This window comes from Cydia pomonella, chromosome 15 (assembly GCF_033807575.1).
Source record: "Cydia pomonella isolate Wapato2018A chromosome 15, ilCydPomo1, whole genome shotgun sequence".
NCBI lineage: Eukaryota > Metazoa > Arthropoda > Insecta > Lepidoptera > Tortricidae > Cydia > Cydia pomonella.
Genome location: NC_084717.1, coordinates 9,664,097 through 9,691,160, shown reverse-complemented (window position 1 = coordinate 9,691,160; position 27,064 = coordinate 9,664,097). Strand labels below are relative to the sequence as shown.

Sequence of the window (27,064 nt, the reverse complement as noted above, 5' to 3'; positions counted from 1 at the left end):
CATATTAAACTAGAAATAAAGTATGATTTAGCCACATTGAAAGTTTCCTGGGTGCTTTTTGACTCGATAAATTGACAAAAGGTCGCGTGGGGTGATATGCAAATATCCGTAAACTATAAAGCAAATACCTTACAGTGTCAAAATGACGCATTTAGACGAATCATTAGCATGCTTAAGTTTATTAGTACATTATTGTCGAGGCTCGGAAGTAGCTACTTGATGGCTGATGATTCGTTGGGAACGGACAGCCGAAGCCAGCAAGTAGCCTTCCAGCCGAGTCATTTACAGTAGTTTTCTCAAAAACGGTGCAATAAATATAATATAAATAGTTTACAGAAACAAAAGTAAAATCAATAGAAAAGATTTGCTTTTAATGAAGAATGAAGTGTATTTTTCTGCCGAAAATACGCCGACCTAATTAGCTAGCTAAATTGTCGCGGAACCGACATTATCAAAATAAGTAGGTACTGATCACCTGTTTGGCTATTTAATGGACCTATGCCTTCATTTAGTATGACCATTTCAACTTTTTTTTAAGTTTGGAACTCGACCAATAATACAACTTGTATGCAACATTGCAGTCCTGACTTTTTAAATTTTTGACTGTCCATATACTTACGCACTTTGCGACCTATTTTTTTACCGGCAAAGTAGAGTTTGCCGTCCATTTTGGAGAAAAATTCGTTTATGAATAACGCATTGTATCTTTTTTTTTCAAAGACTCAAGCGACTTTACTTCGGCTCGTGTCAAGTATTTTTAGTATTTATCTACGATAAATTACCATTTGATTTACCAGTCGCTTTTCGATGAAGAAATACAACGCGAGGAAATCGAACTAAACTCAATAAGGCCTGGTTTCCCTTCTGGGTTGGAAGTTGGAAGGTCACATAGCAGTTGCTCTCGAAAAACTAATGCCTATGCCATTTTTTTGTAAATTAGTTACAAACCGGACCCCACGCTCCCATGACAACGCAACTGATGATGATATATAGTAAAAAAATACAAAACTTTCTAATTCGTCACCAGCGCCATAATGAATTTAAATCATTCTCAAACAGCTTTTCCATAACTAAGTTGATAATGTCTCCCCAATTTTTATATTCAGTATTCAAGAAAATGGAACTTCCAACCGCGGAAATTGTAAACGGATAAGGGGGAAAAATTAAACTTTTCCTGGGTCTTAATAAATCTCTGTGGAGTCCGACGGAGGCCTAATGCGATATTTATCGTTCGCTTAATAGAAACAAACACTTCACGCAATAAATAGCCCCATAAAATATACGGAATGGCTCGCCCTGTGCTTTTTAAAACCTACAATATTCCTTCTAGAGCTTTCCATGTACGTTTGCTGTTACTAAGTGTTTTTAAAAAGTAATTTATGTGATTGTTACATAATCAATAGTACATTGTGCAACGAGGGGGATAAGTGAAATTGTGGCATCGAGGGTGGTAATTCACGACAGCCGCAGGCTGAAGGGAATTAAAGACCCGAGTTTGCAATATTCTTACCCCCGGAGTTACACACAATGTTTTTCATCACACTTGCGAAGAAAAAAGTAAATTTTAAGCGGAATTATTCTTAAATACTGTGACATACCAAACAGTCGTCCGCCATATTGACATTTGTTGACAGGTTGGGCATCGAAGGCACAGACCTATTCGGCATTCCGCCACGATTGAAAATTATGTAAAATGTAACGGCTATTAAATTAAACAAATTAAATATTTTTAAACATAAACAACCATATTGAATTATTAACGGCAGTATTTTAAAGTAAAACTCGTTTACGCTACTTGGTTTGCATGAATTAGTGACATAATTAAAAAAAAAGTTATAACTCCTTAGGGTGTTATAGGTTTTTATCACAATCCTGCGGGAGCCTTTGTCCTTCAGTACACTTGCATGAAATAAGATCTTTATGAAACAAGCCGAATATAACTAGACATTCATCTGTGGCTTCGAAACCCGGCTCATATTATTAAATTTTCGACACTTTCATCTACTCAAATAAAATTTCATATTTACTGTTTTTTGTTTGCCTATTTCTGATATTCGACAGCATATTTATCACTTCTATAGCTATTAGTTGAAGGCGAGCAACCACGGAGCTACGCGTATGCGCAGAGGCACAGGACCATTGTTGCGATTTTTTACCAAGTGTTTGTAGGCATACCAAAAATATCAATCTTATATTTTCGTAATAAAAATGTTTTTATTTGAATTACTTCAAAGAAAATTGGTGTGTCATTACGTTTATTTACTGAAAGCTATCAGAAAATTATTTCGATATATAAAAATAGGACGTCTGTAAAGAAAATTTCTTAAAATCTGATATCATTAAGGTCACGAATCTCTTTCTCGAAAAATCCATTTGTCAATTCGGAAAAGGCCTCCTTTCTGATTAAATTTCCACATGCTTTTAGTAAAAATAATCTGCGTTGGTATTTAATTTCCTAAGATTGGTATTTGATATTTAGCTGTCAAACGATATTTTATTCCAGAGTTATTTAAATGAATATGCCTTTTTGTCTGGTCTGTCTGGATTTAAAAAAGTAAAATGTGGAATTATTACTTTTAAAAGTCAATTTTATGCTCATCAACGCCATATTATGTTGTATTATCGATAAGTCATATACACGAAAACAAACAAATATATATATATATATATATATATATATATAAAGCGCGTAATTACCTTAATGAAGAATTCACTAACCCAAGACATTAAAGACGTAAAATTAAACTGCTGATGGTTATTCATAGGATTGCCTATTATTAGACGATGCTAATATTGGGTTGGCTTTAATGGATTGTTTTGGTAAATGGCCTCATGTAAACCCTATTATAATGTGAATAAGAAATAAGTAAGTACATTCTTCTATAGCGTAACCCTTTCGTTTTTAGGTGGCGGTCGAAGGCGAGCGACTGAGGCGACTACGCGAACGCGTAGAGGCGCAGGAGCTGAAGTTGCGGCGGTTACGAGCGCTACGCGGCCAGCTGGACAGGAACAAGCAGGCGAATATCGCTCTTAGTGAGTACATTATAAAGTTTACCTTCCACTAGCTTGTCTGTCATAATCATAACTGCAGTTACGCGTAGAAGCGTAGGAGCTGAAATGGCGTCGGTTAGGACTTTTAGAAGGCTACTGAAGGCCTATTCGAACATTGAGAACCTTCTCCGAATCTGGAGCGACATTTCAATGTTAATAATTTGTTATTGATTAGTATTTATATGTTATTAAATATTTGAGACGCATCTCGTCATCACAATATAAATTACGAAATTACACAGACATTAAAAAATTACAAAGCTGTAGAGTTGGAAATAAAACGTAATAATTATAATTTATTTTCTATATTTTCGTTTATTGTAATGTGGTGGTCAAGCTAAGTTGCCAGCGATTTTGGTAGCCCAGAGGGTACAAGTGTTATTTTAAACGTCAAAATTCTGTGAGATTATGACGTGGCGTTTAAATAACACTTGCACCATCTGGGCTATCAAAATCGCTGCCGACTTAGCATGATCTAACTCTAACAATTTTTTTTGCTATCACATTTACAATAAACGAAAATATAGAAAAAAATATATAATTATTACGTTTTATTAGCAGGTCGAAGGTTACGAGTACTATAAGCCGGGTGCCAATCAAAGTCACCTTAAAATTAGTGTCGGGTTTACGAAAGGCCCCTAATTGTTTACGTTCAATTTTGCTGGTCGCTTTCACCGTCCACGTTTTGAAAACCTTTTTAACTTTTAAAATGCAATATAAAAGTTTTTACGAGGGAAAAAGTGGTTAGCGTTGTTTGGTCAGGAGGGCCCAATAATTGTCATTTTGCTGTTGAGTAAACAAATAATGATACGTGGTTCGTTGCCGTGGTATATTTACTGGTCTCATGGGTATTATTTTTGGTAAAATATGAAATTAATGTTAATAGATAATTAAAAAGTCTACAACATGAAAATGTTCATGCGTTTTCCCGCATCGCGTCGAAAAGTTATGTCGTGTTTTTGCGGCCCAACATGTTTTGAATTTGCATAATGTAGTCTGCTTAACAGTTATAATTTAACAATCTCAGTTACGAATAAGAAAAATATGTATGTTAAATTATTGAAATTACATGTGACTTAAAACGCAAACACAGTCTGTTATTCTTAAGATATGTCCATATAAATAAAGTAACATTGTTGTCATGAGCACATAAAACTCTTAACTACCCATTATCTTGTCGTAACCTACGAAACGGCCGAGAGATTACCACATTACTTATGATTGATTAATTACGCCACTTATTGTGATAACTAGAATTAACAAGTTTTTCCTCGAGTATTGTTATTCTGAATGCTTATCTCGACTAATTAAGTAAGCTTTCTTTCTATGGAGCCTATAAGCATAAAATGGTTGCACTTTTATCGTCCATCATGTCATGCGTCCTCTCGCAACTTACCTATTAAAATGATGAATGCTAGACCATCTTAGACCTACTGGACGTAATTAGTACATTACGATACAAGTGTGAATCACCTATTACGTACGTTTTACAGTACATATCCTTTAAATTTTCGATATAGTTACGTAACGTGCTAATTATCGAATTAGTGCGATGTAGTAGCACCATATGCACTGTAAAATTATTTTTGGTCTAATTTCCTTTAGCTTACAGGTAGTATTGTAAATATAGAAAAAGAGAAAAATAAAAGACTGTATGAAAATCCACTTAGAAAGACACAGACACAACGCCAAGTCCACTTAGAAAAATAATAACGCTCTTACACAAAAATAACGTCATAAACTAACGAGGTAACTCGCTCGTTAGTTTACGACGAAAAGAATAATCTCTTGGTATTCAGTCAGTCAAAAAAATATTGTTTTAGATTTTTTTTGCATTTTAATCAAACATGCAGTTTAAACTAGGAATGATTACCAGATTTAACATAAAAAATAATGGAATAATGTTATATTAATTATTTTTTATGCATTTAATATGTTGTTTGTAGTCACAGACATAAGTGACTTTATTATATTCTCTCGATATCTGTCTATATCTAAATAGAATTTGTATGGGAGCCGGAGGTTTGATTTCTCATTCCTGATAAATAAATTAACGAAAAGAAAAACATTACAGTTTCAACCAACCATATCATCTCACTACAAGCGCAAGGAAAAACATCCCCGTTTTTTAGATTCCGCCTGCAACGTGCATTGTAAAAAGAGATACAAAACTTCGTGTATTCCAGAGTTGCAGCGCCCCTGGAGATGTAATTTCAGCCGCCGGAATCCTTTATTTCGCGTGCATTTAATAATCCGTGCCGCTGTGCTAAAATGATTCCTATGTTCGGTTTAATCCTCTTATTATAGCGCCCGCGAAAGCACTGACTCGACGTGCTACATTAGGTTAAGCTTTAATGATATTAATTCATTTGTATTACCATTATGGTACAAGCTTCTTATGGCGTTTAACATTTAATTGTCTAAGAATATATCATTATTATTCTACTAATGATATGAATTTATTGACAAGGTAAAACGAACAGCGATACAGGAAGGGAGAAATGAGAGGCCGCTTCCGCCTTTTGGCTGTGGTGGGTCGCTCCCCACCAATGAGGGGAGGTCAATTGTCATCCCTTTGAGGACGATGTGTGCTGCTGGTGTTGACCAGCTCTTCGCTACCGATCGTTACCCAACCCCACAAACCCTAGCCTGGTCATACCGTTTGAGCGGGGCCAGGTTTCGGGGCCGCGATGAAGGCGACCAGTAGCTTAGCTGGCGTTCACAGCGATACATAAATAATCTAAAATCTACTTAACAAGCACAAGAACTATCTACAAAATACGCGCCTGTCCAGACGCAAAGGAGCACATCGCCGCGTTGCCACGTTATACAGCGATGGAAAACCTTTACATAGGACTCTACAAATAGTAACCTATTTTTAGTTTGCCATTAAAGTTTTTGAACAGGTACCAATAGAAACTCCACATAAGTGGTGTTGTTGTCGAGGAAAAGTTTATTTAGTGTTTGTCAGCGTTGCCGTGGCGATAGCGGCAAATCAATAGCTCCCATCTATTATTTAACAGACAACCCAACCACATGTTCATTGCTACACGGCTTCGATTAAGACTGTAAGACGCGTGGGAAATCGAACCGTCGTGATATTGCACGAGTTACGTAAAACAACGTTTTTTGCGCTTTTATTTGTATGTACAAGGAAAATAATTCAGGTTTGTGCATGGATATTATGTTTCCAAAAATCCTTAAAACATAATATTGTCCATTCTGTACATGTATTGTAAACTGTGTGAGTTGTTCAATAAAGAGCATGCTTTTGTATCAGGATCGGTAATGCTGATTCAAAATGGCGAGAAAAAAAATCCTCAAATGTAGATTTTTAATTTTGTTAAATATTAATCAAAATCCGCGGATTTACCTACTTAAATCAAATTTAACATGCTTATTAGAGTTATTAGTTAAACAAGGTTTTTACTGATTGACAGATATACACAGACAAATGAATTAAAACTTTTTTTTTTTTTTACAACAGTTTCAAAAATAATTACCTATAAAAAACCGTCCAAGAGTGAGTCGGACTCGCGCACGAAAATATACGCAAAAAACAGCAAATCACGTTTTTTTGTATGGGACCCCGCTTAAATATTTATTTTATTCTGTATTTGTTGTCATAGCGGCAACAGAAATACATCATCTTGTGAAAATTTCAACTGTCTTTCTATCACGGTTCATGACATACAGCCTGGTGACAGACATACAGACGGACAGTGGAGTTTTAGTAATAGGTTCCCGTTTTTACCCTTTGGGTACGAAACCCTAAAAAAATATATTTCTAAACTACTTGTACAATAAATATCCAACGACGAACTCAAACTCCTTCGATTTGTATTGTTCAAAAATTGCGACTGCGACATCCATATGGTAATAGGGTCCCGTTTTTACCCTTTGGGTACGGAATCCTAAAAAACTATATTTCTAAACTACTTGAACAATAAATATCTAACGACGTACTCAAAGTCCTTCGATTTGTATCGTTTAAAAAATGCGAATGCGAGATCCATATAGGCCCTTAAGCGTATCCATAATGGCACTGACATCGAACGGAGATAAAAATAATGGCCGATAAGAACATCGGCACCCCATCCAATCATTTATGGGCTTAAAATGTATTACGTATCAGCATGACAAACAATATTGTAACAAGATTGAAGATTAAGGTTCTGATTTTATGGCGGAGAAAATCGTTAGAGGAATATTTTGGTAATCAGGAGCTACTTACTGTGTTTAAATTAGAAGTCTGTGAACTCTACACCTTAGTCAAAATATGTGGCTTGGTCGGTTTATTACTACAAGGAATAATGTATAATAATATTATTATTCCCTTTATTTATTTTTGGTCTTAGGCTAGGTCATTTATAATATGAATATAAAAGTAAAATATAAAAACACTTACAAAACAATACAAAATATATATAAACACATCATAAAAAACCTAACCTAGGGTGCCGCCAGCAGCGGGGCAGGGTCCAAGCTGCCGGTGGTCAGGGCCGCAGAGAGAGGAACCGGCGGACTATCCGCGCCGTGTCCAAGATCACCGCCTTCTGTATCTGACCCTTGATCCAACCATCTAGCGAGAGTCTCTCAAGGTGTTGGTCGAGACTCTTCGCTATGAGACCATTCGCTGAAACGACTATCGGGACAATGATCGTCGAATCAACATCCCACATGGCGGTTATCTCGTGAGCCAAGTCTAGGTACTTACTGGACTTGTCCTTCTCGGCTTTCACGAGATTCTCATCATGGGGGATGGTGATGTCGACGAGCACGGCCCGGCGTTGCGATCGATCTATTATCACGATGTCAGGCTTATTGGCTACAATAGTCCTGTCAGTGATAATAGATCGATCCCAATAGAGCGTGGCACGACCATTTTCGAGAACTGGCGCAGGTGAGTACTTGTAGTACGGTACTTCTCGGTCCACAAGGCCGTATAGAAGAGCAAGTTGCTGGTGAATAATCCTGGCTACGAGATTATGTCTGTGCAAGTACTCGCCGTTAGCAAGATGAGAACAACCGGAAATTATATGCCTGAGTGACTCTCCGGGACGGCGGCATGCCCGACAATATATTTATTATTATACCTTACTTCTTGTAGTAATAAACCGTAATAATATTTTTTTTACCTGACGCCGATGTGACGGTAGCGAAACGGCCAAGCCATGTATTTTGACTAAGGTGTCGAGTTTGTGAAGTTAGGACTTGTAGAGTTAGAAGCTTGACCATACAAGAGATCTGATAACTTTTTGACAGTGCGAGCCTTATGGTTTCGTCTTGGCAAAATGTTTTTGATGGGATCGTATTTTCTCCAGTTAATATCTACATCTGATGATTATAATTATCTAATGATTATGGTCAGGTTTACATATTAGATTAAATTCTAATATCCCAATCCCATTGGCAATTGGCATATCAGCCATTGAGCCGGAATACTGTTGATAGCTTTCAATTAATACCGGGCGTAGTCTAGAATAGTCTAAATGCTTCGCGCATATGTTTGCCTAGCTGAAATTCTTGTTAGCCTACCGCGAAAATCGAAATTAAATTATCTGCCTCTCTATCACTCTTACATATACGAGCGATAGAGCGACAAATAGACGAACGAATGAAAGTAAAGGTTCGCGGTACATAGACCTTCTGTACCCCTATAAGTGTAAATTTATTCGATAGTGTGACGTGACGTACGCGTTTGAGTTAAGTCTCATTTTGTATGGGATTTTGAGTTTCCAAAACGACCCACTTGGCGCGCGGTTTCTAAATCCCATACAAAATGAGACTTAACGCAAACGCGTACGTCACGTCACGCTATCGAATACATTTACACTAAGGGTTCTGGTCTCTCACTGTACACAAAACTAATTGATTAAGGATACTATCTAGTCTAGGCGATATAACAATTATTAACTAAAATAGCTATCATAATTATAGTAAAGAAAAATAAACAGTTTCAGTTTATAAGTTATATTAATGTACTAATAAATAAATATTTAATCAAATAATTTTTATTTGTTTCCTAGTTGTATAGTTATTTTGATTAACTAATTATAGTAAAACAACAGCGTTATCTTAAAATTTAAATCTAATTTATGAAAGGTGAGTTAAACTATTTATTTTAAATGATGAATTTTATTTTTAATCATTAATTAAAATATGCAAATATTAATTGTTTTTTAGATACATATTATGTATCTATCTTTCAACAAACGCGTCATACATGTTTTCCACAAGTCTTATTAGCAAAATGTATTGTGTAAGTTGGATGACCAATGCAATAATAAAGTACTGGTAGCTAAAAGACTTGTTAAAAACAAATAACAAAAACTTGGTAAACGTTTTATTACGCGGGCTGTTGACGCGTAACAAAAAATCCTAAATCCCAACAGCCCCAACGAAAACCAACGTACACGTTTTTGCATTTTGTGTGTCCGCCAAAAATTCGGAGTTTTAGTGACGCCGGAAAATCTTGCCAAGGAATTAACGTAGAATTAGGCTATTTACGTAGTCAACTCGCAACTGCCAGCAGGACTGCCTGATAAACGGACATAATCTGGTGAAAATTGTGCAATATGTTTATCAAGCTTTTGCCACGACTGCCTTTGCCAACAATATTGAATGGTATTTCGTTTTTAACACTTGCAGTGCCTAGCGCCCCATTTCCAAAACAAAATGAACACACCTACTAGCGTGTTCTTGACTTGACAGTGAATGTGGTAATACTTTGATGAATGGTAGTTTGAAACTTTTATTGATGCAGAATGAAAATGCGATCAGGCGGCCAGAACGAATAACATAATAGTTTACAAAATATAAAAAAATCTTACGCTTTACACTTATCTGTCGATATTTCGCGCCATTTTAAGCGACTAAAACTATGTGTAAACATGAACTGTTTCATATCATCATCATCGATGTGCCATATTCCTTTTTAGGGTTCCGTAGTCAACTAGGAACCCTTATAGTTTCGCCATGTCCGTCTGTCTGAATGTCTGTCCGAGGCTTTGCTCCGTGGTCGTTAGTGCTAGAAAGCTGAAATTTGGTATGAATATATAAATCAATAAAGCCGACAAAGTCGTACAATAAAATCTATTTTTTTTAGGGTTACACGTAAAGTGGGGTGATTTTTTTTTTGCTTTAACCCTACAGCGTGGGATATCGTTGGAAAGGTCTTTCAAAATTAATAGGGGTCTTCTACAAACATTTTTAATAAAGTGAATATATAAGGAGATAATCGCTCCGAAAAAAAAAATGTGTCCTTCCCCCCTCTAATTTTTGAACCATAGGTCAAAAAAATATGAATAAAATCGTGGAAGTAGATCTTAAGAAAGACATTAAATGAAAACTATAGCGGACATGATCAATTTAGCTGTTTTTGAGTTATCGCAAAAAGTAAAAAGACGTACATCCACAGTTCGTCCGTTGGTTAACAATCTACTATACTTTAAGCTCCAGTTTAGCTTATTGTGACGGAAGGGTAAATACGGAACCCTACACTGAGCATGGCCCGACATGCTCTTGACGGTTTTATTTAAATTACTTTTGAGTTAAAGTACCTATCGATTTTAAAGAAAACACGACGACGTTGAGAGCTCAATACGAAACGAACAGAATTAAATAGAGAAAGTATTATCGTAGCAAAAACTAACGAATATTTAAATTCTATACTTACCGTAAAAAATAAGACAGCCAAAAAAGCAAGTAGGTTTACCATCCTACTGTAACTAAGTACAACTTTTCATTCAAATTTACATAAAATACGACTGATACACGATCAAAACCGATATTTCACACATACAGAGATGTAGAACGTTATCTTTCGACTCTCTAATGTGATTTTATTTGTGTCTTAATAAGCATCACCCACTGCTCTCAATGAACCACCGCGCTCGGAACCCCGCTCTTATTTTAAAAGCTTTTATTTAACTTGCAATGTATGTATGTATGTATGTTTGTTACCACCAGAGCATACCAATAGAAGCGAAAGTATCAGAAGTGAGTGGTTAAATGCCAGTGTCATTAATTCTCGAAATAAAATACTGGTTATACCAATCCTACTGTGTTATTGAATAGGAATCCTATCGACGTTTTGCTTGGTCATTCCGTGACAATCCTGCAGTTTAGACGCCCGCTTGCATCGCTGTTAAATCGATATTACTCGAGTTGACACTTCCATTACCGGCCCGCCGCGCCGCTGGTATACTTCTGGTGGAATAGAAGCTTTCTTCTGCTTTATCAGTTCAGAAACAGAAAGTTATTATAATAAGTATATGGATGGACTCATTTCGCTGCAACTACTGCTAACTGAGATTCTTGGCTTCTGTCCATTTCTCATTTATGCGTTTCTCTATTGAATCATTTAATGCCATAAAGAAAGTAAAGTGGTGCAGTTTATGCGACTTTACTCACATAGCTTCTTTTAATTCAGTTGTATGTTTGTTATTGTCAGCCAAAAGGCGTTAAATGCTGGACAAAAGTCTCTGTGTAAAATCTCAATAAATACTTAGTGCGATATCTTTATTATTAACTACTTCTCAGTTTTCTGCGATCTTGACCGCAACATTTGTCCTGAACAAACATTACAAACAAAACAACTGTAAATGATATATGATATTTAAAAGTAGAAATATTTATAACCAACAATAATAATCATGAAGGTTGTCTGGAAGTGATCGCTTTTTAGCGATAAGACAGCCTGTTGTTGCTTAGTTTGCTATATTTATAAAGTGCTGTATTTAATCATGTTTTCATTGTGCACAATAAATAATAATATTATTATTATTGATTTTCTTTTATTTTTCTCATTTTTAAAGGGTAGGTATTAGTATTTTTGTGGGTGTGTATTACTTGGGTTGGGATATGTAGGGTTTCCTGACTGTTGCTTAGTTATTTAAGAACAACTCCCGTGGTAGACACTATAGGGACCATATGTACGGTCCACTTGCCACTGGCGTCTGAGTTCTATTGCTAAATCTCTGTATTTTGCTAATATTATTAATAATTAAAAAATTTAACAGTCAATTGAAATTACATAAATATCAATATCACAATAAAGCTGTCAATGTGATACCCATTCGTTATACCAACAGAGTTATAATTTAAAGTGTCGTAATAACCATTAAAACGTATGTCACTTAAGGCATTTCAAAATACAACGATCCATATAGTTCAATCTGAGAACAAGCAAGTCCAATGTCAGACATCGGCAGACTGCACTCGAAATAGCGTGGTCTTGATCCGGTCTGACCTATTTACGGTGCAGGTGACGCCTTATTCGGCAACTTATATTTAGGATTCTATATTAAACTCGTAAAATATGGTATTCATACTTGCCAGGAAATATTACTTTACGTAGACGTTAGTTTTATGAGATACTTTAGGTTCGAGTGCGGACGGTGCCATCGGAATTCTATTGCCTGTGATTTTTGGCGCAGACGGAAGTACCATAGAATGTGTGACTTTAGGACAAACACAAGTTTGAAACTTAAAAGAAACACCGTTGATTCGACAGGAGCTCATATTTCAATAATTTTACGGTAATTTACTAAAAGCAACAATATCATCAACAACCAAAAGTTATTTTTCAAAGAGCCTTTTTCAGATAAGTACTTATTCATAAACATGTTTATACAAAATCCTATATAACTAAGTTACAGATGGTAGGGTTACTCTATTCCAAATGATAGAAACCTTTTTCCCATTTAAACAAACCGATCCAGTGCTTATTTTTTACCGTCCGACCGCAACGTAATCTCGCCCTTAGTAAATTTATTTTAGCCACTTTGGAAACAAGGAGAAAGAATTCAATATTGAGTTTATTATTCTCACAACAGTAGGTATGTGGAGCACGCGACGAGTTCGGATAACATCTGCATATTCTATTCGATTTAGGGAAGGTCGAGCATCCGATTCGATTTTACGTTCGCGTTAGAGTAAATATCCAATTACTTAAGGCAAGTTGAGCTTGCCAAACGAACAATCTCTCACTTGATAAGTGTCGTAAGGATAGCAATAAAATACGGCTTTAGTAGCAATCAGGTCGAGTGATAGTATTAAGGGCTGTATTTTTGCAAATTATTTTCCTTTGAAGCATTTGTCTTGCTTTACGAGAGAGCTATTGAAAGACGTAAGCTTTTGGATAATTTGAGTTTTAATTGCAGCTTTAAATATTATTTCTCAAAGTTGCGTAGCAATTTAAACAGTTAGCGGGTCGCGAGGGTCGCTCAACTAATCTATTACGGCATCAAATGAAAGTTCTTTCACATAAGTAAGAAGTTACTAAAAGGCTGGCATATATAATGACTTCAAAGCTAGAAATATGAAAGGCCGGCACTTCCCATATTCCTCGCTATACCATTACGCCGCTCGTTATTTTTGTATTGCCGCTTACTGCTTAGGGCACTTTAGGAGATTTCTATGGTATGTGACTTTCTTTAGTTCCTCGTAGATTGACTTTCCTCAGTTTATAAAAGAAACCCGTTCTGCCCGTCCTTCGCTGATCGATGTATATCGGCTTGATTATGTTTATAGGTTAAATAGCATTGAAATGTCATTTATGGCCAACGCCTGAATATGTAAACAAACCTTTAATGTTTTACCTCAAACTATATTCTATTTGTATAGCGCGGAAACCAAAGAAATTAGCTTAATTACATAATGTTACCTCACCATTACGGCCAGATAAACAGTAAAACCTAATAAAAAAAACCCAAACGTGACCCAAAATAAACGGTTTGTACTCCCTCGCATAATTTCCCCATCAAAATGGCCGGGTCGAACGAAATCGGAAAACTATCAGGAGGCAGGGTTCACAATCAGCGTAATGAGGCAAAACGTGTAACGAGATTAGCTAACAGTGTAGGAGCAGTCTACTAATATCCGCATTTGTGCCTCGACTAATGTTCTCTCTAGAGGCCAAATGCAGTAACGATGCTCAAAATCCGTACTCTTTTACTCCATTTTCCTGAGGTTGTGGGTAATGTGGGACCGACCGCAAAAACCCCACTGACACAGAGTGATGTTTGGGTCGGAAACAAATGGTACTTTCAACTGTTGGAACATTGTCATGAAACATTACCTTGTTTTTAAACGTTTCTTCACTCTTTAATGATGCGTTACCTACCTACTGTATTACAAAATCGATGTTTTTTAACACAATTTTTTTTCTATCACTTCTTCGGTCCGTTTATGGATTATATTTTGACAACTATTTTTAAGGAATTACTTACCTGCTTTTTTAGTCATCTATGTCACAACAATAAATCAATGGCATCGATCGACGTCGACATGGATCAGTCAACGTCGATTGATAGTTTCTATCTAGACAATTCAATGTCGATCCATGCCAGCGATCAATTGGTGTGGTAAAACCCTAACTGTTGTCTTCAGTGTAATGAGATTTTAAGTGAGACTTAGGCATATTTTAAAACTGATGTATTTGTCAATCAAAATTATTCTATTTTTAAACCAATATCAACGTATTGATAAATTTTCCCAATATTTTCTAACCTGTTCAAATACAACACCTACAATAATAATAACAATTGAGGCTACAGTATAATTAGAATTGTCCAAAACAGCCCTCCACTAACTCGTGCCTCTAAAGGTCTGCGGTTACCGAAGCAATCTGTCGCAAGGTCGCTCTGTGGTCGGATCGGACCCATCACTTCTAACCGGAGCCTTGCGTTGTCACTTCAGTACCCTGCAAGCTATTTCAATAAACAACATAGCCAAGCGATGACGGTTCCGCCAAAACTTGAGACATTACCATAGTGACGGTTCAAGGTTTAACGTCTTTTACGAGTTCGGGTTTCTGTAGTTGTCACCTAATTTTATTGTAAATTTAACTTACATGGTATTCATGGTGTTCATGTAGTATTTTATTTAGAAATATTTTGGATTCGGTTGTACATGTTGTTTCAATGTTTGATAAAGTGTACATGGCGAGTAGCCGAGGCAATATTCGTTAGTGAATACCACAGTAGCATTGAAAAGTATTGATTTTCCAATATCAACATGCGTCACCCCGACTGCGGCGTGTCACTGACTGGTACCGAAATATCATTCCTTGTGTCGTGTCACGTAACGGTATAAAATCCAAGTTCATTTGTTTTTTATTATCTTTCGTCCATCATTAAATTGTTTGTCACAAAATCCGACCAACATTATACAGATCCTAATGATAATTCAACCCTGATCCGATTCCGAAGGATACGATTCCACTAATTAAGTTTATAAATAAATAAATAAATATTATAGGACATTATTACACAAATTGACTAAGTCCCACAGTAAGCTCAATAAGGCTTGTGTTGAGGGTACCTAGACAACGATATATATAATATATAAATATTTATAAATACTTAAATACATAGAAAACACCCATGACTCAGGAACAAATATCCATGCTCATCACACGAATAAATGTCCTTACCAGGATTTGAACCCGGGACCATCAGCTTCGTAGGCAGGGTCACTACCCACTAGGCCAAACCGGTCGTCGAAGTTTACTTGTCGTATATAATTTATATACGACAAGTAAACTTAAATTTATATTATAAATGTACTACTAGTCTTTCCTAGCTACTTTATGGTGAAGTAATATAACAACAAAAAAATATCCGATTATTATTTATGAGGATATATTTTTAAAGTGTATCAATTGCTCTATTTAGCTGTGTGATAATCTTTTTTCCTCAAATCTTCCTCCCTTCCTTTTATTCCTCAAATCAGATGGTTACAGGCATTTTTATTTTTACTGGTTATTAAGGATTATGAGATGTAATTAAATTCAAGCATTCGACTCCGTAATTGATACGACAGACATCTTTAAATCACGTCAATTATTTCAGACAGACTAATAAGACAACCTATTTTTAGTAGCAACATTTTAGCTGACAGCGGCATTTTTTTTCTTTTTTCAATCTGGCTTCAATTGGCTCAGCAGATGTTGGGAATGCGAAACATAATGTCTAACAACCCTTTATCTTTGATCCGTTTTATGTACTCGTAATCGGAAGTTTTGTTTTATCCTTCCTGTTGGTCGATCTTGAACAAAATACATGGCGGTGAAAACTGTACGTTTAGATTCTGAATAGATTAACATAAACTTTGTACCTGCTGTTTGTATCAGATTAAGTAATATAAATAAATCCCTTAGAATAGTTATAACTAAACTGCTTCAGTTAAAGAAAAATCGTTCTTGTTATAAACCTTTTTATAATTAGGTATGTATTGACGACAATTTCAATATGCTATAAACAAAGGATACTTGTAAAATTGCATAATACGAGTTGTTACTTTCGATTCGACGCAGAGGGGTACGTAACAGCCAGTAAATTGGTAGCCGAACCCCGTATTGTGTGGTTGAGCATGAAAAATGTTTCAAATATTTCCGTGAAACATTTCATATTTCGAACAGAGTTCATTCACTAGTCAATATAAAGCGATGAAGCGAATAAAATTAAGTTGAGTATTTCGTTATATAATAAATATTGTGAGCCAATTTAAACTCTGAACCACTTTGTTTTCAGCTTGTCATATTGATAATAATTATGAGTCTCCATGGTTGTCGTGTACAAGTAAGCGAGGTACAAAATAACCTATAATTGTATTTGTACAGTCCTCTATTCGTTCATTTTATCTATATACTTTGAAATTACTGGACATTATTGAAGACTCTAGCTTAAGGCAGGGATACTTGAAAACTACTTTCGAAAAACTCGATCGAATTGAAATAAGGTCTGTATAACACAGTAAAAGTGAAATACGCTCTCTAAGGACCTTTAGGCGGCGTAGTTAAATCAATTTGGTCGGGTCTCATAGATCGCGATACATCTACTTTGGGCGGAATGTTCTATTATTCCGCGCCTAAGGGCCGGCCTGTAATGTTTTCTATGGCCTTCGATATGCTACGAAATGTGCTGCTAAAATGTTTCCAAAATTGATAAGGCATTGAAAAGGCTCTTGAATTACATTTAGAACGAATAGCGTGGGCGTGAGCGAAAAATTGCTTTCAATTTTTTCAAAGCTCCGTCAAATACTACCTTGATTTTGGGCTATTTTTTTTAGGGAATTGCGTCGTCACTGTTTTGATATCGCGATAATGGAAAAAAAATAATCGAGTGTGAAACTGACAAAAAGATTAAAGCAAGCTAGATTGAATGAATTTATACGAATTGTGTAGTTTGAGTTCTCAATAGTTTGCTTTAGTGTATAGGTCCTACAGTTTAAATAAAAAATAATAATTTTAACAAAGAAAGTAAATGAACGTTAGAACTGTTAGAAGTATTAAGTGACGAGCGATCTCTTCCAGAAGTTCCAGATAAAATTTAAATATGTATTTAGTTTCCTCAGCAGATAAACTATAGGTGTTTAGTAAGTAGGTGTAATTAAATAAGTGACCGGTAGGTAAATATAAATTGTCGAAAACATTTCTCACTACATTTATTTCATATGGAGTATATTTATAAAATTAGGGTATTCTAAGTATATTATAAATATATTGAAGTTTTGTAAAGAACTTTCGCATTTGATATGGCCTTTAAAATAAACATCGTAGACGTGTATTGGTTTTTTGTTTACATTTATAATTCTAAGAATAAAATCAATGAATAAATAACGACCCGGATCACGTCATACGCAAATAAATGTCGCTTCCAAATAGCAGGAGAATTAACTCAATAAGAAAAACAATCTCGTTGCCCAAAATAAGATCAAAGAGAAGTCTTATGATTTTAAAGAGATATCAAAGGAATCACTGGATCACGCAATATTCAAAGTCAAACAGTACACACAGTTTAGACATCCCTAAGTTTGCGAATAACTTCAATCCAATTGACTTGTTCGGCATTATCATTGCTTTAAATATATAGGTAATGTCTTAAGTATCTGTATGTATCACTGGAAGTTTTGTATGTATCACTTCATTCGTTAGAAAGTATATGAATAAAGTTGTTCGCGTTCGATTATATTTTTAATAGTGTGCAAAAAACAGTAGTAGAGTTAACTTTTACTCATAAATAAGTGATATTTTTATTCTTTTTTAACTTTTAAATAATTTTTAACAACCAAAAACAGAAGTACTAAAACACAACCATCATCTAAATCCACAGCGTAGGTTTCGTCAAAAGCGTTAGCTACTAAACAAAATCCGCAACAAACTTCACCCAATCTACATAAGTGATAATCCGCCACAGGTTTCGTCAAGAATGTACAAGATAAAATCCTCAACAAGGTTTTTCCAAAAACCTAAAACTACCTACGCCTTCCCGTTAATCCCCTAGACGACACGACGACACGTTGAGTGATAATTGTTTTTTTTTTCCTAAGGTTAGTCAGAAGTTGCACTACTGCAATTTTCCGCTGTGTCTCCACTGTCGCTATTGACTCGCGCAAACGGGACCCCTCATACAGATAAAGCCCTCTTTATCGTCTTCTGTAATTGAAAGGTCGGTATATCCCGCCTAGCTTTTAAATGAGTCTCAGCTGGGCGCTTATACCGGGAAATTACTTTTTCAACGTAATGCCTTATAATTTTACCAATCATTGCCATCCGATTCGTTTGGAATCTGTTTTGTATTTCGATGATACTTAGGACTAGGTATTTATAGTATTGGTCTTGTTTATTGTCATTTCTGTTAAGTGTTCAGCAAGATTTAATAAGTAAGGTATACAATCTTCTTATGATGGACACAGTCAGTGATAAAAGCTGGTATCTAAAATGAAATTCTTGACACGAAACATATTTTTCATATAAGAACTTGGAAGCTTCTAATTGTAAAACAAAAATAGTTAAGTACTGGTATGCCAATATGTATATTTCACCGGCAAGGTATTAAAGAAAATCTTAAAAGTGTTGCTTAAGAATTGAGAAACAATGTTGTCTCCAATATCATTACATTACATATTTCTAAACATTACAGTGATTACTGTGAATGAGCGAGCTTGTAAGAGCTTTGGAAAACTGAACTAATGACATAACTTTTGATTGATACGTCGCCGACTCTGAGAACTTGTGGCCGAGGATAATTAAGAAAAATGTGTTCTATTTCTTACTATTTCTCTGATTTGTTCAAAGATTAGTATTTCCTGTTTAGTGAGATTTTAAGATGTATTGAAACAGCCATTGAGTGGAGTATTTAATTAAAATAGTAAATTCTAAACATTGCTTACTACTTCCCTACACACCACTACAAATTAGAATTGCTTGTACGTCAAACTAAATATAAATATATTTACTTACGGAAATTTCATTATTTTTAAAAGAAAAGATGATATTTCATGGCCGTCCATTAAATTGTGAAAGCTTTTTGAACCGTCGGTCCACAAATGTGCAAGCCAACGTTCTAAAATAATATAATTTACACGATCTTATTGTCAAGAGTTTTAGAGGTGTGCTAATATATTTTTGAAACATTGGCTTGTAATGATGTTTGTGAGCTCGACTGAACTGAACTCATATCGGCTTAAATGTTATCTTTGGTTGGACTAACTGAAGAAAATATAGGTATGGCATGCGTGTTGTGCCACAACCTTGGGACTTCACAGGATCAATATTAGGTCAAGTTCATAAAGGGTGGGGCTTATTATGGTTCACCCGGAACTTGCATGCTTTAGTGCTATTTTAATATTAACACATTCACTGCCAGACAAAAAACGGCGCACTACCCCAGAAATCAGTGGTCTATAGCTGCGTGCAAAACAACCCGCCCACAACACAACAAAAAAACAAAGTTCCCGAGCGCCCACCAGGTGGGTTCCCGGCAGTGAATGTGTTAAATGAGAGGTATGGTCAAGGAAATTGGGTTTGGGTTCACACAACACCATTTCGCAGTAGCAATAGTATGAGATTCCTAGCGGCTTCAAATTTATTAATTGTCTCTGTGACATGGTACGAAATGGCAGAGAAATCAAATCCCTTCACTTTTGTACCCACGCCACGTCTGTAATTATATGGCACGATAGATAGTTATAAGAAGACAAGTGCCGTGCAGCGATAGGCTTGTGTAGTCATAAGCGGAAATGCATTGGCCGTCTCAACCGCTCTTGACATAGCAACAATCATCTGCCAGGGATGCAGTGGCCATTGATGAGATAATTATTATTATTTCCTTTGACATCTTTTCATATGATCATGTTAAAATTGTTATTTACGATACAAGTGCAGACAATATGAAATTCGCAACGAGTGGTGGTAAATTAAAACACGACCGAAGAGATTGTTTTAAATCGACACGAGTTGCGAATTACCTATTCGCACGTTTATCGTACGTTTTACAGTACAATATCTAGAAAACATATTGAAACTCAAAAATGCACGTTTTCCCAGAGATAAGACCTAGCATACAAGAATTGCTCGTTTAAAGGTATAAGATATGGCTCTTTAAAGTTTCGACATATGCACGGAAAGTGCTCATTCCCGCACGCATTTCAACGACCTGTCTGGCCTAGTGGGTAGTGATAGTGACCCTACCTATGAAGCCGATGGTCCCGGGTTCAACTCGTGGTAAGGGCATTTATTCGTGTGATGAACATGGATATTTGTTCATGAGTCAAGGATGTGTTCTACGTATTTGAGTATTTATAAATATGTATATATTATATATATCGTTGTATAAGTACCCGCAACACAAGCCTTATTGAGCTTACCGTGGGTACTTAGTCAATTTGTTTAATAATGTCCTATAATTTTTATTATTATTTATATGTACTGTAAAATTTGTCAATGCAACTTACGTAGCCTACCGTACACATATCGCATCATCGGTAGCCAATCAGCGCCGATATCACGACATCTACAGCCCATGTGATTGACCCAGGATGTTGCTACGGAGGAACCGAACCTCACTCCAGGCATTCGCTATTCAAGATGCACGCGTACATGCCTTTTTTATATATATATTAACTATACTACTTGTCATGTCAGTACCAAAACTACCAAATTTACTTTAGTTTGTTACATACTTTTATTAATAAATTGAAAGGTGTCGTCTACATAATTGCTGCTGAAGCCGCTCCAAAAGGCTACGAGCTGAAACTTAGCCCAATCCACGCGCGACAATATTTAATAATCCTGAATAACTGATACCTACACCTGTCACTTAATTATGAATGCTTTTTTCCTCACCTACATTTATATTTTTATGTCGACTAATCTTAGAAGTAAATAATCAAGACTGGCTGCGTGATATATTAGCTTTGAAAAATAAATTATAATAAATACATTTTTTTTTGTTACAGCCAGTGACCTCGAGTCGATACGAGCGCTGTTCAATGAAAAGGAGAAGGAGCTATCCGTGGCCGTGGCGAAGGTGGAGGAGCTGACGAGACAGCTTGAGGAGCTGCGCCGGGGCCGGGCGCAGCCGGCACCACCGTCGGCACACGAGCTGGACAAGCTGCGGCGGGAGCTCATGGTGAGTACATTGAGGAGCTGGCTGTGGCCGTGGCGAAGGTGGAGGAGCTGACGCGGCAGCTTGAGGAGCTGCACCGAGGCCGGGCGCAGCCGGCGCCGACGCTGGCGCCCGAGCTGGACAAGCTGCGGCGGAATGTTCTCAACATTTAACTTTTGAGCATTTCACATTGTTCGATCGGATATGGGATCGGTCGTGGGGATGTAATTGCAATTGCAATGACGCGCCGCGCCTGTTTTAGCGGTCACGCACACTACAGCAAACATTATGCCTTGTGCTTACGTTGTGTGATATGAAGAAATAGTGTTTTTTTTTCTGGCAAAAATAAGTATTTGACAAAATGAAAAATCTATCAATCTGTTATCGATAACCCTTAAAGTTTATATATAAATTGAACAAGATTAGAAATACAATGAAAATATTAACCATACAAAATAATTCGGCCTGCAATGTAAAACAACACACAAGTTAAGAGATACAAGTTTTTAAAGTAACTATCAATATCAACACACTTGTTGGCAGTTACTATAAAAAGCTCGTATCTCCTAATGTCATGTTATATTTCATAATGTTTGTAGTACATTGCTGCTCGCTAAATTTTCAAATATCAATTACGGGGTCATAATTAAGTGTAACTTAAAAACTTCTTAATTAATGATTCCACGGATAAATTATATACCTATCTGGCTTATTTTATCGCCCGTATTGGATTTAGGTACACACTGTTTAGTAGGTACCTAAATATAAAAAAAAGCTGTAGTATACCAATATATCAAAGAAAATAGCGGAAGTATCCCATATTTCGCGGGAGCTATCTTATTTAATAATGTTAGAAATGATATATATCCTTAAGATAACAATGATAACATACATGACAATATTTCAATTTGTCGATCACTTTTTTCCATCAAAAGTTCTATGTCTGGTGACGAGACATTTGCTGAAGGAATGTCGGTCACAACCTTAATAATATCCTATAGATACCGTGCGTGTTGGAGGTTTTGCAATCTCGTGACCTGAATCGAAAGCGAAAACAATTCTATCCTCCAAACAAGTGCTGCCCCCTACTCTTCACGCTGACTCTATTTCGCATAGTAGGATCTGCGATTGCCATCTAGTAGGTTAAATATAAAAATGGAAACTTTACATAATGCTTCACTCCAGTATGGGGCTTCTGTGCTGCTGTCTACAGTTTATGAACGCTCCCTATAGTAGTCTCATATCCCAAATTAGGGCTTACGGCTTTGCTGATTTAATTGCAGCGCGAATTTTTTGGTGTAATTATCGCTTCCGTGTGGTCACTGAGGTTACCCCTGAATTTATATAACCACAACAAATATATACAACAGTCGTCAAAACTATTGAACCAGTTTCAAATATTGGAGTTTTGTAAATATTGTATATCATATACTTATGGATACAATTCCAATTAGATTTAATATTTGAACTATAAACAATCTTTTGGTACCTGCAAAGCTTTTGTCTTGAAAAAAAAAGTTAAAAAGAAAAAAAACTTAATTTTCAAAGAAAAATACTACTCTTAATCTCACTCAACTCCAACAAACCACCTAAATCAATAGCTCATAGCCAGAAAAACAGAAAACATGACTGACTTTGATCGGCCTCGGAAAGGAGAGGTATAAACAGCCACTTAAGCCCAACGGAGTGGGCAGCCCCTCGTCAAACTGATCCCCTGTCAGTGTCCGAGCTCGACCGACAACTAGTCGTGATTGTTAATAGAACATGCAGATAGTGGGCGATTAACGATTAACGGACAAATGTTTACGGAAGTTGTAAATGTTGTGATAGTGTTGTGTCGTATAATTTTGACGAGTTGATATTTTTTTTGACCGCATAGCAGGCAAACAATCCTGATATCCTCCTGGGACATGATAGACGCCTGCAACTCTGAAGAGGTGTTGGCGACCCTTTAAATACCTGTGGGGAGTTCAATACTGCTTAAAAAAAATTCTTTGTTGGCAGTTTTGACTATATACACTTCTATCTGACGACGAAGTTTATTCTCCTACTCTCGCTTTGTCCCGGCGTTTTTGCCACGGCTCATGGGAGCATAGGGTCCCCTTGACAACTAATCCCCAGAATTGGCGTAGGCACTAGTTTTTACGAAAGCGACTGCCGTCTGACCTTCCAACCCAGAGGGTAAACTAGGCCTTATTGGGATTAGTCCGATTTTCTTCACGATGTTTTCCTTCACCGAAAAGCGACTGGTAAATATCAATGAGATTTCGTACATAAGTTCCGAAAAACTCATTGGTACGAGCCGAGGTTTAAACCCGCTACCGGATTGAAAGTCGCACACTCTTACCGCTAGGCCACCAGCGCTTCTAATTAGCGAATTAATTAGCGGATGGGGTTTTAATAACTTAAAACCTTTAAGCCTTTCGCTGCTGCTCGGGGCACATGTGACCGATTTTAGTATCCAAACTTAAGAGAACGGCGTTCAAAGGGTAAGTAACGTTTTATAATGAAACTTTTAAATCGCACACGCACATTATAAATACACAGTAGGAATATAAGACAATTTGTTTGCAAGTATGTTTTACATCAAGTAAAGTTTGAAGCACATAATCTCGATTGTTTTGTTTGACAGTTAGGGGTAAAATATTTCATAAGTCGCCTTCTTGATTTCAGAACAAGGTATTGTGGAAGGGTAACATAAAATTATTGAATGTTGTTTTTGTTTCAAGAAATCCGTTATTGAAATTGATCATTTAAAGAAAACAAACAAAAAATGTCGGTGATGACAGATTTGTCTCTCGACCACGTTCTCGTATAACTCGTCGTATAGGCACTTAGGTATATTTATATATAAGCTTAACAATGGTTTCTAATACATCTAGATTTTCAAACGCATTATATTTTACGGCGCCCGGTAACCATCATTCAGCCCGTGGCCTTGTTTATCATCGCCGTGATATAAAAAAACGAAACTGGAGCCTAATATCGGTGCGCTGTTGTGTTAGTTGTGTCGACCGAATATTGTGTAAAACCGCTTGTCAAACTGAAAAAACATATCAAATATTCATTTTTACGGGCCACCGCGCACAGTCAACCGCAGAATCTCTAAATCTCGACATCCGTTGCTCCGTAGTCCGTAGCGGTTGCGCGTGTTGAACACTAAAGTGGAATTTTGCACTGTCCTGTATCCGACATGGTCTTTGTGCATAGCTAACACGCGTTCCATTGACAGATCAGGTCATGGCTTTAATCATCGTGCATTTTGTATACAAAACAGATATTTTCGCGGTGATTTTGAAAAGGCACAAATAGGAAAAATGTAGGTTAGGTAGATGAGGTAGATCGAATTAAGCCTTTATAAGGCAGAGGGAATATATTTCCCACTGACTTTGACCTATTTCAAAGTGATAGGGTTCAATTTTGCATAATTCCTGACACCCTTATGCCTTATAAAGGGTTAACAGATAATGTTTAAAAGAAGGGGCTCCTACCCCACTAACAGCATATTCCTTTTACTATTGATTGACAAAGGAATACTAAATATAAAGCCCAATGAATGCAGCCGCAACTTTGTCAGCTCAAATAGACAGCGTTATATGGCACCGCACAATCGCACATAAGGCGATTACCAAATTGTCAAGTGCTCGTCATTGACAATGCAGTTACCGCAAAATATATGGGCTCCACAGAGTCTCCTACTTCAGCTATCTTAATTGCGGCTGCAATTTTTGCATCACTTTAAGCGGCTCAACATTTCTAAGTAACTTTACTATAACAGATGCACTCATATTCGTGTATGGTTCACGTAGTAGATATTGTGGAGTTCCATTGAGCGTATTCGTGACACGGATAACTAGCATCTCCGTCACAGCAATATTTGCAGTGAGCGCGGCCGCCAAGTAGGTTGCGGGCGCTCGGTCACCGGCCAAGTCGCGCGGACGTTATCTGATTCATTGTACTTTTTTTATTGGATGTAAGTTCTGGTCTAGTATAACATGAGCTCTAGCCAATAACAGGGATATCTTTGAGCTTTTGGATCCCGACCGACCGACGATAGTTACTACATTGGAAGGAAAATGCACAACAACTTCGTGAATTCAAAAACAGTAACAACTTTTATTTACGTAAAAAGTTAATGTTGTACAATTCTTATAACAATGCTACTGCTGCACATTGCTTACTGATATAATGACAAAAACCCCAAGAATAAATCTCGTATAAGTAAATCGCAGCCACGTATGTATAGTAATTTTATTTCGTGTCTGTATATTGCATTTCTTACAGTGCATGTAATTCGCTTAACGCATTGGTTGTGGAAAAGAAAAAATGCAGTTCGTACATACATATATATTATTTGAAGTAAGACTACAGTTATAGCTAAAATGAACACTTCATACACGGTAGTGGACACTCGTCACTATTTAAGCTCAAAACATAAAACTTTATATTAGTATCTGGAAACAGAGATTAGACATGGTTATGTCCTTTGATGTTTTTTGTTCCTATGTGTAATTTTAAATAATTATAATAGTATTTTTTTAGTTTAAACAGCATGCCAGTTTTTCTTTTTATATGTTGTAGAAATGAATAAAGTGTTTATCTAGGTAATTAAGTATGAGATATCAAAAATCGCCTTATCCTGGTTAGTAGAAAGCGATTCGCTCGCATTAAGAATGCGACCCTTGATGGCGGGGGCTATTCTAGCGACAACAACACTCAGTCGCCGAGGAAACAAGTCTTGCTCTAAACTCGAACTTCGATTAAACTTGATTCTAACTCGCTATTCTTGTTCTAAATTTGTCATTCTGGTAGCTATCTACTAAGCTACTTATTTATATGTAAACTTCTTAACGTGTGACTGTCTTATTTAATGCCTGTTACAAGACAGCATAGTAAAGCCTCAATAAGATTATATGTCTAGTGGTCGAATTTCATTTACTAACACTAAACAAAAGTATTATATGTGTTTTCTAAAAACCAAACTACTTTGTAACACGTCTGACACGCACATATTCTTCGAGCTTGATATAAATATAAAAGTCTGGATAATTGTATAATAAAGAGAATTATTCGCATACAAATAATAAACAATCTTAGTGAAGCGATTTGTATGCAACAAGATTTACGTTTGGAGTATTTTCGGTTCGAATATTCTCAATAATATATTATTGTGAATAATCGAACCGAAAAATCTACACTTTTCAAAGGATCTATTTATGTGGCAATATCTTCGAATCGTGAATAGCTACCGAATTAACGGTTCAATGATTCTATTGTCGAACAGGAAAAATATTTTTATACGCAAATATAAAAAGGTTTGAGAATCGACCACGGGGCTAGGAGTTTAACTGTATGCGAGTGGCGCGACTGGTTCGAAGATATATCAGAAAAAAGTTAGTTACCGAACAAGTATAACGAACGAGATACTTAACTAGATAATAAAACTCTTGGTCCTAGGGCGGATACACACTGAAACTGTTTGCGATACAATGAGACGTGCGCGCAGACAGCCGCATTATTATAATAAACATCGTACAGAAATAGCTTCATGTCAAGACTGTGTAAACCACAACAAACATGTTTGACTGACCATTGTAGAATGAAACTTTACCGAAGCT

The 27,064-nt window shown here is 36.3% G+C and overlaps 1 protein-coding gene across 14 annotated transcripts in view; it reads left to right on the top strand.

The window, feature by feature from the left end:
- The window catches only part of LOC133525741 (apoptosis-stimulating of p53 protein 1), a 197,785-nt gene that overhangs the window by 143,876 nt on the left and 26,845 nt on the right, over window positions 1–27,064 (top strand). For all 14 annotated transcript variants that reach the window (XM_061862110.1, XM_061862109.1, XM_061862111.1 and 11 more), the window contains 2 exons: window positions 2,907–3,033; window positions 21,298–21,470. In XM_061862110.1, the coding sequence (XP_061718094.1) occupies window positions 2,907–3,033; window positions 21,298–21,470 (300 nt within the window). The remainder of the gene's footprint in view (window positions 1–2,906; window positions 3,034–21,297; window positions 21,471–27,064) is intronic.